A 14,235-nucleotide genomic window follows, 5' to 3' on the forward strand; every position below is an offset into this window, starting at 1 on the left:
ACAGACCTACACCCAAGTGCTGCTGTCTACTCCCCGCCCCTCAGCATATCAGATGTGTTTCCCCTGGGCCAGCCCAACTTAGCTGAGCCCAGTCTTCTGGGTGAAATGCTCAGGAAACTGAAAAGCTGAAATGCAGAAGTTGTGGGTTTTTTATAAATAGGAGTCCTGTTTCTGCTGGTCCAGCATGACAAGGACAGAAGGGCAGCCTGTGGTCATGTCTGTCCTTCAGCTGTGATGAACCCCTGCTTCAGCATCACTTGTCCTGGGTCCAAGAAATTACACAGTCTTTGTGTTTTCACCTGCCTGCCTGTCCTTGTCACTATGTGCCCTGGGCTGCTCAGAAAGACATTCCATAGCTCCTGAGTGCCCAGGGACATGGGGGTCATTAGCTTGAGCACAAAGTAAAACACATCTGAGTGAAGAGGAAATCAGAGCAAAGGCTAAAAGTCCCAGGAAGCCAAGCCTGAAACCATATTTTATACATGTATTTTCAAGTTCATCACCCTTGTTATCTTTTCCTGATGGACTTTGTAGGTTTTAGCTACCTGAGGTTGGCAAAGCTGGGTTCAGCAGGGAGCCTCTTGATTGAGCGCTGCTGGTTTGGGGACCAACTGTGTGTCAAGATGGAGCCATCTCGCTGGCAGGGCTGCAGGGCTGCAGGTCCTTGGTGGACTGTGGCATTGCATGGCAAAGGACAATGGAAAGGGGAATGCACACCTGGTAACCTTCTTTTCTCGTTTCTTCCACTTGCAGAAAAAGAGGAGGGCGGCCACTGCCCGTCGGCAGCACCTGAAGGTACGTGGCACTGCTGTGGCTGTGCGATGTATGTCCCGACATTCCCATCGCCCATCCCAAGCCAGCCAGCTCTCAGCACTCTCCCTACTGGAAGAGGCCATGATGCACAATGTAGGGGCATCCCATCCCACTCGTGACTGGGTCTCCATCATATCCCTTGCTTGGAAATAGTGGTATTTATAGGAACTCCCCAGGATGTCTCTCTATCAGGACTCCAATTCCCCTGATGACTCCCCTACCCTCCTTCCTTGCTTCCACCCTGCACTGACCCTTCTCCTGCTGCCTTCCAGAGTGCTATGCTCCAGCTTGCTGTCACTGAAATAGAAAAAGAAGCAGCTGCTAAAGAAGTGGAAAAGCAAAACTACCTGGCAGAACATTGCCCTCCTCTGTCGCTCCCAGGATCCATGCAGGAGCTTCAGGTACAGGCTTCTTTAACCCATTCAGTGTTGGAGCAGAATATATTTGATGCCATCAGTCAGCCTGGTGGATCTAGTCCGGCGTTCCCATCCTGACCCTCTCCTCATCTGAATTGCCCTGGATCCAGATGGACATGCAGCTGGGTTGAGAGGCAGGTGCAGTCTCTCTGCAAAAACAGGGGTCTGGCTGGCAGGAAAGATGTGTTTTAAATGATGTGTTAAGGCAGCATTTGCATGCAGCCAGTAGCATGGAGATTAGGAGCTGGCTGACAAGCCCCTCTTCACTTCAGTCCCATCTAGTCTTCAGGACTAAGGGCTTTCAGAGCCAGAGCAGTCAGGTGAGAAGAATCGTGTGTGGGTCCTAGCAGTCAACATCTCTCTTTTCTTTCCTCCCAGGAGCTGTGCAAAAAGCTTCATGCCAAGATAGAGTCAGTGGATGAGGAGAGGTATGACACAGAGGTGAAGCTACAGAAGACTAACAAGGAGGTGAGTTTCCCCGGGAGCTATCCTTCAGGAGAGTTTCCAGCCCATTCCTCATGCCCCCCCTGCACTGCTTGGGTCCATCTCATTAAACCCATGCCCCGCTCTCCCTCCACCCCCCCTCATTTCATCCCCCCCAGCTGGAAGACTTGAGCCAGAAGCTCTTTGACCTACGTGGCAAGTTCAAGCGGCCGCCGCTGCGCAGGGTGCGCATGTCCGCTGACGCCATGCTGCGGGCCCTGCTGGGCTCCAAGCACAAGGTCTGCATGGACCTCCGGGCCAACCTGAAGCAAGTGAAGAAGGAGGACACTGAGAAGGTATCCTTCCCTCTTCCTTTTTTCCCTAGGAGGAGTTGCCCCCACCCTTCAGGACTTACACCTCCTTGTATGATAGACAGGGTTGAGAATGACTATTTCTCCATAATGTTCTTCTCCCTGCTGAGAATTTCCCTCTTTGGCACCCATGATGTTGAAACAGGGGGGTGCAGTTCAAAAAGATGTATAGCATGGGTGGAATTGGGTTATTCTAGCTGATATGGGGGTTTCCATGGGTGGACTGGTGTGGGGCCTGGGCCAGGTGGATCCTTACCCCGGCACCATTCCCACCAATGCAACCATCCCTCCCCCAGGAGAAGGATCTCCGTGATGTCGGTGACTGGAGGAAGAACATCGAGGAGAAGTCCGGCATGGAGGGCAGAAAGAAGATGTTTGAGGCTGGCGAGTCCTAAGCAGCCGTGTCTCCAGACCCGTCCTCCTCTCCCCACTGTCCCTGCTGCCCTGCCGGGCTCAGGGGCGCTGGCTGGGTGCCATTTCGCTCTAGTTTTGCCAAGAGCTGCATCATGGCAGCAGTGATGTAAATAAAGCTTTGGTGGGAGATGTGGGTGTTGCCTGCCTGGGTGGCCAGACCCTGTCTCATGCCATGGTGCCGGCAGGGACTGCCTCGCTGTGGCAGTCCTGGTGGGGATGGGGAGGCCTTGGCAGGCACAGTGCTGGGGAGATGGGGGACCTCTCTGCTCTTGGTCCCTGTCCAAAGCTGCAGATGCTCATGCCCTTCCCCAGTGGTGAAGAGACAAAGAGATAACAATCCAAGCTCCAGGAGGGGTTGCAGAACCTCAACCCATGATGGCATCAGCAGGAAGCTGCGGGGAAGAGCTGCGAAGGGGGGAGAGGGGAGGCATCTGCAGGGCAAAAGCAGACCCTTTGTCTGCAGTGGGATTTGAGAGGTGCAAAGCCAGGACAACCTTGGCAGCACCTGTAGCAGCACCCTGGAACTAGTACAGTGTAGGGTGCTGTGGTTTAGAGATGATGGCTGTCACCAGAGTGGCATGGGGAGCTGGGGGGGCAGTGGGTCAGTCCTCTCCCTGCCGTGGTGGGGATGTCCGTGTTGCTCACTTTTCTTTTGGGTTAACCCAGGAATTCCAAATTTCTAGCTGCCAACAAGCAAAACCTTAAATCAGTCTTACTGGTTTTTAAAACAAAACAAACCCCCAAATTCACCTTCCTTCTGCCCTCTCCCATCCCCCCAAACCCTCAGCCCATGAAGTTTCCGGCACAGCTCACTTCTGCTGAGCACAGGAAAAGCGAAACAGTGGCAGCACCCTGGTGCTGGAGCTGTCTGTGGGGCTGCCGTGCCAACCCGGAGAGAAGATGTCAGACTCGGAGGGGTGCCAGGAGGGTGCAGAAGGAGTGAGCCAAGTGGGAGATGAATCCCCTGGGGAGAACGAGAGGTGAGGCTTGGAGACACCACAGCTGCCTTCCAGTCCCAGGATACTGGGAAGATGGGAAGCAGGGAAGCTGGGAGGGCCTGGTGGGAAAGGAGGATGTGCAGCCAGAACAATGATGACCCATGAGTCTGGAATAGGTCAGATGTTCCATCAGGCTTTTGACAAGCTTCTCCAGCTAGGAGGAGACTTGAATTTCCTAAAGGTCTTATCCCCTTTGAACTTCAAAGCCCTTGGGAAGGGGTTGATCGAGTGGGGACCCCAGCTCCAGAAGCAGGCAAGCTCAAGTGAGAGGTCTGGTGACCTGGAGCTGCTCTGCAGCTGAAGTCAGCCCATCTCTAAGACCTCTCTAATGTGGAGATCAGCTGCCTCCTCTCCTTCCTTGCTGGGCACATCTGATTTCTTGCTGCATCCCCTCCATCTCCAGCCAAATTAACCTGGCAATGTTTCTGGCTGGCTGCTGTAAGGTTATACATCTCCCCGTGCCTCTGCTCTGCTTTATCGCTTTATCAGCAGAGACTGTAAAATTTGGGGTCTCTTCACTTGAATACAGACAGGACTAAAAGAAGACAGATCAGTAGCAGAGACCACATCTGTCTGTGGTGGAGGCAGACAGATAAGCTCGGCCAAAGTGCATCACCCAGAAGTACTCAGATTTGGACTGGATTCAGGCTGAGCATCCAGGGAGCTTAGGAGGTTGCCAGATTTTTCACCTCCATCTTCAAAGCTTGCATTAGCATTTCTCCCCAAGGCTTCTGAGAGCTGGCACAGCTAATGTTGACACGAAAAAGACCCCCCTTGAGTGACAATGAGAGGCGAAAGGTGTGTCATCTCCTGTCATCAGTGGTTGCAGTAAGTGCTTCGGCTGACACCTGACAGCAATTAGCCTTGGCTGAAGATTTGACTGGGAGCTTCAAAAGGTGCTGGAAGGCTCTGTACATGATTCGCTGCTGAAACAAAGGGGAAGCCTTGGCTGCTGGGGGAGCACAGGGGTTTCCTCTGCACCGGGATCCATGCGATTCCCAGTATTGTTCCTGCCTGGCTGTGCCTCTGCTGCAGGCTCAGCTCACCTTGCAGGAGCAAGGAGCAGGTGCTGTACATGGCCCAAAGCAAGCAAACCTCCCTGGTCCCCTCTTGCCGGTACTTTGGTGCATGCAGGGCCACCGGTGGGGTCTGCTGGTAGGGCTGGCTCAGCTTGTTCCCTTTTCTGTTTCCTGCTGGAGTTTCAGCTAAATAAAAGGCTGTCTGGAGGAGTCTGCTCTGTAGCATGCAGACCCTTACAGTCTTGTTTAAAAAGAGTGTGAACACTGACAGCAGGATGGCACATCCTTTCCGCTCTAGCTGTGTTTTAGAATCTTAATGAAATACGAAAATTGACGGCAAAATTAGCGAGCAGAAGTGAGTTCCTCTTTGTTATAAAAATATGGAGAACTACTTTCCCTTAAAATTTGTATAATAGTTTCATGTGCAGCTCTAAACTTCTGTTGCTTTTCCTTCTGCTGTTTAAACGCTTGCTAGACTCTGGTGATTTCCACTCCCAAAATGGAGGAAGTGTTTACGTGCTGTTTGGGTCCACCTTTTCTCACCCTGTGGCTAGCTTGTCTCCCTGATCTCCTCTCCTTGATGGAAAAGCTCTTTTCAAGCTGACCCGTGCATGGATGGAGGCAGGACAAGGCTCTAAGGACAGCCTAAAGCATGATGGATGTCAGGGCTAAAATCTTGTGATGGAGGACCAATCTTGTGATGGAGCTGCCAGGAAAGTAAATCCCAAGGCTCCTGGGTGTAATGCACAGTGGGAGTTGTCAGGAGGAAAAATATCGGTGCTGTGTTTCTACAGACAATGAACCTTGTCTATTTAACTGTGCCCAGTGTATATAGGAGCGTGTGTTGAAAAAGCCCTAGAGATATTAATTTGAACATAGCCTGCTCTGTTTCCTCATACAAATTGGGGCATACTGGCAAAGTCCTGCTGATGCTGGTGTAACACTGCTTAAACCAGACTGGTGTTATGCTCTCTTCCATGGACTGGAATTGCTGTATGGGAAACCACTGTGGTGTGAGCCTTCCCAAACTAGTGAGAAGCTGGGGGGAGCTCTGGAGATGTGGCTGCTTGGGCTGTCCTGCCTTGATGGGGAGAGGCTGGGAGCCCAATGTGTACAGGGTCTGTTACTCAGAGCTCTCTCTGGAAAGCTCTGGAGGCTTCGGGTAACTCTTGCCCTTAGCTCCTACACCCATGGCCGTGCACATCCCTTGGGCTGTGCCCTGCAGGATATCTGCACCTGGGAGGCAGACTGGCTTTTCCCAGATTCCCCTGTCTCTGTCCTCCTGGGGCTTCTCTCCCCAGGAGCTGCAGGGTAGACAGCCCATGTATGGTCACTGCCTGGGGAGAGGCTCTGCTGTGCCAGCAAGCCCCAGGCTTTTCCTCGCCACGTCCATCCCCAGCTGTCTTGAATTCTCCAGATCCTTAGAGGAGTCTCAGGGGTCTTTGCTGAAATGACTGTTGTTGCTAAGTATATCCATGGTTTGGAAGGAGGTTGTTTGGGAAAACTGATACTTGGAGAGTTTTTGGACCCCTCAGTACACAAGATTCCTTGGGGGTAGAATGGAGGGATAGCTGATCACTGCTCAGGAGTAACTGGTCACAGTTTGACCCAGCTGGGCTCATTAAAGTGGAAAAATAGTAGGGAAATTAACAGGGGAGGACCAGATGGATTATTTAATGAAGCTGGGTTATACTTCTGGTTTCCAAATTGGATATAGGTGCTCTGGCAGTGGCATTAGGGAAAATGAACTGTCTCTAATTATAGGAGGTATCAGGTGCCTTCACTGTCCTTTTCTCCTTGGGGGAAAAAAAAAATAAATTAAGCCTGGCTTGCCTTGCCTTGTCTCCAAGTTTATTTTGCTATGTAAAGCTATGGGTTTGGAGGACTGTGCGTTAAAGCAGGGGATTGCCCAGCAGCCTTCATTTGAATTGCACTTTTCTTTTTAAAACACAGAAGACTCTCTGCTGGCTGGGAGGCTGGCTTTCTTCAAACTTTTGGTGTGAAGTCTGGCCCCGAAGCTTGTGGGAATCCCTTGCCCCTGGATTTTGTAAGGTGAACTTACTTCAGAGGGTTTAGGGCTTTTCCCCAAATCTGAAAACCATGTGATAACTGGAAGGGCTGTCTGTGCAGCGGGGAAGTGCTTAATCTTGGCATGCCCTGGGGATCCTGGGCCTCTCAACTCTGACCTTCGCTGACCTTGCTAATCCAGCCCTGACTGATGCTCTGCCTGCATCCCCCTTTGCATCCGTCACCCCTGTGACCCACGTGCCCAACTGTGGGGTCTGCCCGGGGGCTGAGCTGACTCCTTGCTGCCCTGGTGCTCTCTTCAGAGCTGGGCTTGCTCCCAGCCAGGCACTCATCCAGCCTGGCTGCTGCCTCTGTCAGGACACTGACTCACATCTGGACAGACCACCGGGCCAGGAGGCGCTCCGAGACCTCACCAGTGCCATGTTTTTGTTTGGAACAGCTTTTTCTTTGAGGGGGGTGGGAATCCTGGCCCAAATAAAGTTGTTGCTCAGGCTCCAAGAGGCACTGGTATGAGCACCAGGCTCCTGAGAGTGTAATCTGGCTCTGACTGACTGCAAACCTGCAGTGGCGCTCAGGGGCTCAGAGAGAACATCACAAGCGTTTGGTGCTCTCACTTCATCCTCCCCATGCTGCCCTCCTGGCACAGTCCAGCTTTGCAAACCTGCCTGGGAGGGATGGTGCCTGCTCACCTGGAACAGCTGAGGGAGGGCTGTGCTCCCCCACCTTACACAGCAGCTTGGCCCTCCTGTAGCTGCAGTTCCTGTTCACTTCATGAGTCCAATAGGCTCCTCATCAGTCTGAGTCTTTGGGATCACTGAGGGGGTGCTTTGGCATCCTTTGAAGCCAAATGCAGGGGGAATGGATCTTCACGATGTGGCTCTGTTCTGAAGCCTTTCATGAGGAGAAGCCTGGGGGATGTACATCAATGAAAGGAAGACAGGGATGTATGACAGGGGCTCAGGCCTCTTTACCCAGGTCGTGTTCTGGATCATGGCCCTCTGGTATGGGTCAAACAATATGTCCTAGGAGGTGCTGCATGTTCTGGGAAAGCAGCAGCTGTCCTGCATGACATGAATTTGGTACGATCAGTACTAGAGGAGCAGGCTCGGTGCCTAGCCAAGGTCAGGGTGTCACCATGGTGGGTGTTCCGTGGCTATGCCCATGGCAATTGCCTCAGGTTATCTCTACTGCAAGGCCAGACAGCCTGAGATGTTTAGGAAGGTGAAGGGATGCCCCGACTGTAGAACTTGCCCACTGTGGGTTTGGTACCCGGAAGAGGTGGTTTCCTACTGGACCTGTGTGACATCTGCCAGGCTTTGGCAGCTGTCTTAGGTAACCCAAGGCATCCCGAACTTGACACCTATGTTTAGGCACCTGAATTGCTCCCTGATTTCCCAGTATCAGCTAGGAAGCACAAGCCACTGGTGAGATCGGAGCCCAGCTCTCCTGAGGCTTGGATAAGTGTTTCACAGTCCTCAGCCTGCGAGATTCCACGTGTTCCCCAGAGGCTCAGTCACGAGTGGGTTAACCAGCCCCACTTGGAGCCCATGTATGTTTTCCTTGCCAGTGCATCCATCCTAACACACACCAGATGTGTGAGGGAGCCTTTGAAGTGTCTTTATCCCAGGTTTCAGCACTCAGAGTTGTCTTTCTCACGGGCAAGTCTCCAGTGGCTTTCTAGGGGCTCCGCTCCTGCAGCTCCCATCCCCTGCAGGAGAACTTGCAGCAGGGCGGGACAAAATATCTTCTATTATTTGCTGCTTTAAACAAGCCCCTCCTGGGATGGGCTGCTGGGGCTGGCAGGAGAGCTCCACCTTCAGTCATACATGGGAGTGTCAAAGCCAGGAACTGCTTGGGCTCAGCCTGTCTCACAGGAGCAGCGGTGGTTCCCAGCAGCCTGCTGGTAACTGTCCGAGAAATACATGGATAAAGAGGAAGATACACGAGCAAACCCAGCTGGGTTTATTAATGAATGGAAGTGGCAGTCAGTGGGCTTCTCTTGGCTTAATTGGTGACTTCTGTCCAGTGGTCTGAAAACTTGGGGTAATCTGCAAGAAGCCATCGATCTGAGAAGTGCCAGAGTCACGTTAGCTGGAGCTCGGTTTATTTGGATTTCTCTTGCTATTGCGCAGACGTGTAGGCCCAAATGCTTTTGCCAGTGTATGTCAGCACCATCCCTCTGCCTGCCATACAGAAAGCTCTGCCAGTTTCCATCAGCTGGAGACCTTTGATTCTTTTGCTTATGCGCTCATTTTAAAAACAGGTGTTTTTTTGTTTGTTTGTTTGCTTTTTTTTTTTTTTTTGTTAGGGATTCATTCTGCATTACCAAGGAAGCCTCTCTCCCAGCTCTAGGTATCTGTTGCTTGCTGCAGCTGACTAGACAGTTTGTGCAGTGCCTTTTATCAAGTCCTTGCCAGATAGCTTGGAAAATATGATCTCTTCTTCTGTGCTTGTGCATGCTTGTGCTTTTCTGCTGCAGAAGCAGTTTCCTTTCCAGTGCAAACTTGCTTTGGAGCCATTAGCATTGACAAACTCTGAACTATTGACAGGGCCCAAACAATCACGGCTGCCAGCTATTTAGGAGAGGCAGAGTTCTCTCCCAATAAAATTGATGACAATAATAATTTCCTCTGGAAATAAGCGCCTCATTGCAGTTGTCACGTAGCTTCCCATAACAGGAGCTGACAGCATTGTGCCCAAGCTGAGCTGTCTTGAAGGGCAGACTACTCTGCAGCCCTGCTCTGGTGGGACCTCTTCCTGGGGGTGGCATTTCTTCTGGCATCTCTTCTGCTGCTTCTCCATTCCAGTTGCCATCTTCCTGCATACAGCATTAGCTGCCCTTGGTGCAGAAAAGCTCCTCTTAGCTTTTTTTGGGCCTCGCTTTGGTGCATTAATGACTATCTTCTCCCTTGATGGAGCCATGTGTCTTCAAGCTTTTTGAATACACGATGATGCTTTTGTGAGCCTTCTCAAAACAGCTCCTGTCTTTTGCCCAGCTTTGCGAGGGAAGCACGCATGGATGTGGGCAAGCTGACATTAGATGCCTTTCCTTGGGACAAGGAGCAACTTGAAGTGAGGGATGCAGGAACTGTCAGGGGGTGCTTGGGAGTTCCTTCTTGTCCATTTAGTCTCCCCTGACCCCAGCTGGAGTGACAGCCTGTCAGCATAAAGTGGAGATTAATGGTTGCTAAAACTGCTTACGTTGCACAACACTGCAGCCAGCTGCAGATGAGCTAATAAGTTTACATTGGGGAGGAGCTGTATTTTACTCCTTGAAAGCTGTGTGGTCAGCTGAGCAGCATGGCTTGACACAGGGCTGTACTGGTGCAGTGAAACTCGCTGACAGGGCCATCCACAGAATGTGGATTTGGGTGGCTTAAACACGTCACAGAGATGCCACCTGGTGAAGGAAGGTGGTGCCTCTGTTACTGGTTGTGCACCTCTTATACCCAGCATGGGAGATATCTGAAGGTGACTCAGCTGCCCAGTGTCCATCTAATCCACCTAGTCAAACCAAAGACCTCTCAATTTATTTTAAATAGACATTCAACCTTCAAACTCATTCAAGAGCTTTCCAAACCTTGGTGAGCAGAGGCTGTGACAAAGCAATGTGATGCTATAAAAAGGCCCTTTTCAGATTTTTCCTACAGTGTCTGCTGGGGGAAGACAACCTCTTGGCAGCAGCTGCCTGTATCTTATCTATCCTGGCTGGAGTCCTTTGTCCTGCTCATTTGCCTTGTGGTAGACAAGCATCCCTAAGAGATGGAGCCTGCCTCCTCGGGGACAATAGTTCTCCTCTTGTCCTGTAATGACCCTCCTGTGTGGGATGGGAGTGCCTTATCTGCAGCCACTGTTTTGTCTTCCTGTCTCCTTCCCAATGGCTTTGTTGATTTAACATAATACACAGATAGCAGTGCACAGTATCAGTAATGATGCTGGCTCAACATGCTGGACCAGCTGCACTCCTCCAGGGCTTGGCTGAATCACTTGGGCTTGGCCTGGTCTGGGAACTCTGGATGGTGGCTCACTGCAGTGGCTCAAGTGATCTCTTGCTGTTTGCCCAGCCCTTGGTGCAACAGGGGCCCTGATCTCCTTTAACAATGCTGGGCTGCCCCATTAATGCTGCTCTCCTTCCCCTGTTTTTTAAATCCATCCTTTGTCCTTGTGTGTACCACCCCTGGAGCAAAAGCCTCTTCTCTTACAAGGCTTCTAAGCTTGCATCTTCCCCTCTCACTGATAAATGAAGCAAACTTCATGATGAAACCTAATGATTTTAGGTTTATGGATGTACCCCTTAAGTTGCCCGGGGAGTGTCTGTTTTCCATCCTGTGTGAGGGTGAGAGGTGGTGATGGGGTAGAGGAAGAAGGATGCTCCATCTAGATCCAGCTTCTCATTCCCTCTCATTTCTGCCTCTTTGGATATCAGAGGAAGAAAGTCATCACTGATCCCATGCCAAATATTTCAGACTTTGTATGACACAGTGTTTGTTGGCCGTTTAGACTGACTGTTATACATGTTTTTCATGGTGCTCCTCTGAGCACGTCGGCCTGGCAACAGCTCTGAGCCAAGACGGCTCCTGCCTACAGCAGCCCCTCCCTGAACACCCATGGGGTAGTGCATCGGCTTGGGAATATCCTCTCCTGACTCATGCCAGAACAGAGGAGGGCTTGCTGGGCAACATCACTCGGGCTGGACTCCTTGCCCTGCACCCTGAGCTAATGGCAGAAGTGGGGCGCCTTGCCCTTCTGGCAGCACACTCTGCTGCTTGTAAAGAGCTCTTCTGGTGGGATCAAGACAATGTGCTGCTTTTGGCTGCTAGTCCTGCTGTTTCCTCAGGATTATCTCTTGTTTGCCTGTCTTGGTCTCTGTATCTGGCCACCCGAAAGCGAGTGCTGGCAGAGCAAGCTGGACTGAGTTAAGTGGGAATTCAGGGTGAAGGTGAGGTGGGCAAACCCTCCCACATGTAAAGCACACCATCTATGCAGCTGATGTACCAGTGGTGTGCTCTTTTCCCCGAACTGGGGCTCCTGGGGAGCTGGGCAGAAGCTGATGCCTGCCAGGCTGGTTTCAAAGTGGTGGATGCATGTGCCTGGTGAGGACAGACTGGTGGGATGTCAGGTTAGGGGGAGAGGTTTGGGATGGCAGAGGGAAAGATGCATCATTTAAATGGAAAACCAGAGACTATCTTTTCCATTGTCCTAGGGGCTGCTGGTGGAGGCACAGGGTCTCCACCTGAGACAGGGCTCTTAGTCCTCGCTGAAGACGTGAGGCTGCCGCTGCGAGAACATCTTCCCGGGGTGGGATCCCACCACTGACATGCAGGCATGGACATCTAAAAACCATGCTGGCAGATGGTGGCACCGGTAAAAAACTGGCCCTTGCAGTGACTGTGCTTTGGGGCTTATGCTGACAGTGGTTGACATCCCAGTAGTATTGGAGAGAAATGCTTAAGCTGTATTTCCTTGCTAGCAGGACTAGGGTATTTTTTTTTATTTTTTTTTTTTTTCCCTTGGCCATGTGTGAGCCTTCAACTGATTTTGCAAGTAGTGCTACATAGCAGAATGATTGTGTAATTAATGGGAACTGGTGCAGCCCTATCTCTCTGGGACTCCAGCCCTCCTTCCCACAGCGATGGAGGCAGACCCGCTCTGTCTCACAGCATCTCACCTTCTCTGCCCTCCCTGCTGCTGGGTAGAGCTTTGGGAAGCTCCAGTGCCACACAGTGTGCTCCTGGGTGCTCCAGTTCCTGTAGTGGGGTGATGTTTTGCTGCAGAGATTTATGGTGTTTCTCCTAGCTTAAACTCTGCCAAAAACTAACAGATGAAAAAATTCTTTGTTTTTCTTCCTGTGTCCACTGTACTCCTACCCACTTCCTGGTGGGACCAGGGAGTTTGTTTCTGTGAAAGATCCAAGCAGCTGTGGGACTGATGCTGACCTTACTGTTCCTGGATACATGGTGTGACTCACACTGATGCATGTGGCAGTGAGGGGCAGGAGGGGAGAGGGGACCCAAGGTGCCTCTGCACTCTAAGGCAGTGGTGTGGGGTTTCTCCTGCACTGCTCTTTCTCTGTGGGCATGTCCTTTGTGCTTTTGGATATTGGGTTTAAATGCTCCCTGCCCCACAGAGATGGGGATAGTGACTCTGTCCATTCCCATTCTTGCAAGCTGTGGGTCCTGCCCTGCTCTCCTCTCCCTGTGGTCCTGCAAGATCCTGCTGATGCTGGAGGAAGGATGAGTTTTCTTGTCATATTTAATACCTTTCTCAAAGATGAAAGCCAGGGAGAAGGGCAGGAAGCCTTCCTCAGAGGTCAAGTGGCCCAGCCACCCTGAAAGATTTTTCCAGGCAGAGTTCAGTACCAGGAATTTCTCTCCCTGGAACCAACAGAGAGCTCAGCCTGCTGCCTGTTGCACTTAAGGGACCCCCTTCCTCACTGCCTCACTTCGGGTGTTTCCAAATTATCTTAGCACTTTAGACCAGTAAGAGCTAATGTCACGACCTCTCTCCAGTCCTGCATTTCATCATCCAAGCATGATTTCTGTCTGCCCTGTTCATTGAAAGCCCCATCTCTGAGAGGCAGTCAGTCCTGGAACTGGGGTGGAAGTCTGCCAAGTGCTTTCAAGACAAGGAGCTCATGCTGGCATCCTCCAGGAGTCAAACCCGGTGTGGAGCCAAGGCTCTCTTGCTGGGGTAATTAACAACTTTTCCTCTGCCCATTTACACAGAGACTCTCACCTCCCATAGGTAGCAGCGTCCTGTTCACCTCCAGTAGGCTCCTGCCTTCTCCTGGTGACAGTGGCTGCATTCCTCCTCAACTCCCTGAGGATGGTCTGGTATCCCTGCCTGAATGAAGAGTGCTTGCAGTGATTTCATTCAACCCTGAGTTGCTGCTGGCCCATGCCTACAAGCCACATCTCTGCCTGCCAGGGCTCCTTCAAGTTGCATCCTTGCCTGGCTCGGTCCATGGGAGTCAGTGGCAGGTTTGAGCCAATTCTCTCCAAAAAGAAAACGCTGTAGGTGCACACTTCATTTCAACTCTGGCCAGTTGTGGTGAAGTCAATAGGAATGACTTCAACTTAATTCACATGCTTAAACCTAATTACTCCTGCAAGCACTTGCAGGGCTGGGACAAGCTCTTTTTTTTAGCAACAGAAATCTTTTGTGGTGGATCTCTTGCATCTTCTCACTGAATTTAGAAAGAAAAATATGCAGTGTGATATCATCTGAGCAGCCCACAGAATGAGGCCAGCATCAATGTCTGCACTTTGTGGATTTTATTCATAATCACTTAGGCGATGCTTAGTAAATGCCTGCAGGGAAAAAAAACCTCAAGCTTTTTTGAAATGAAGAGACAGTGGAAAGGAGGCTGGGTACTTCCTTTCTTTTATTGAGATTTCTTGGTGTTTTTCGTGGGCAACTTCCCCATTTCAGCTTACCAGGCATCAAGAAACGTTTCTGTAGAAGTGATTGAAAGGAAACGTGTAAATGAGATGAGAGGGACTGAAAGCAGAAGAAAGGTGAGGATCTCAGCAGGGTGGTTCCATCATAACTGCTCCCATTTTTCAGAGAGCCAGAGGAATATTCCCACTTCCCTTGGGGAACACAGGCAGGCCATGCCGTGAGCCCCATAATGTGCAAGTATAAAGCAGGGCTGGAACTTGCCAGGTACAAGTCCAGGCACCTGTTGGTTTGGCATAGTAGAGGATCTCTTTTCACCCAAAAAGCACACGTGGACCAGGAGATGCAGTTCAGG

At 51.2% G+C, this 14,235-nt stretch overlaps 2 protein-coding genes across 2 annotated transcripts in view; both read left to right on the forward strand.

Annotated features, from left to right (window-relative positions):
- Nucleotides 1-658: 658 nt before the first annotated feature.
- TNNI2 (troponin I2, fast skeletal type) lies at nt 659-2,566 on the forward strand. Its single transcript, XM_040067253.2, has 5 exons — nt 659-795; nt 1,086-1,214; nt 1,608-1,697; nt 1,832-2,008; nt 2,320-2,566. The coding sequence occupies exons 1-5, from the start codon at nt 685-687 to the stop codon at nt 2,416-2,418; spliced, it is 606 nt and encodes a 201-aa protein (XP_039923187.2). The 5' UTR covers nt 659-684; the 3' UTR covers nt 2,419-2,566.
- Nucleotides 2,567-3,282: 716 nt separating this feature from the next.
- Nucleotides 3,283-14,235, forward strand: part of LSP1 (lymphocyte specific protein 1) — a 48,466-nt gene continuing 37,513 nt past the window's right edge. Inside the window, exon 1 of the mRNA XM_040066188.2 lies at nt 3,283-3,417. Within this exon, the coding sequence (XP_039922122.1) occupies nt 3,338-3,417 (80 nt within the window). The 5' untranslated portion in view covers nt 3,283-3,337. The remainder of the gene's footprint in view (nt 3,418-14,235) is intronic.

The sequence above is a fragment of the Hirundo rustica genome, chromosome 6 (assembly GCF_015227805.2).
Source record: "Hirundo rustica isolate bHirRus1 chromosome 6, bHirRus1.pri.v3, whole genome shotgun sequence".
Lineage (NCBI taxonomy): Eukaryota > Metazoa > Chordata > Aves > Passeriformes > Hirundinidae > Hirundo > Hirundo rustica.

Bases quoted from the DNA above. Each gene is read 5' to 3' on its own strand.
- TNNI2 (XM_040067253.2), top strand. From the start codon at position 685: ATGGCAAAGGACAATGGAAAGGGGAATGCACACCTGGTAACCTTCTTT. The intron at 796-1,085 runs GTACGTGGCACT...GCTGCCTTCCAG, and splicing joins CCCGTCGGCAGCACCTGAAG to AGTGCTATGCTCCAGCTTGC. The intron at 2,009-2,319 runs GTATCCTTCCCT...TCCCTCCCCCAG, and splicing joins AGAAGGAGGACACTGAGAAG to GAGAAGGATCTCCGTGATGT.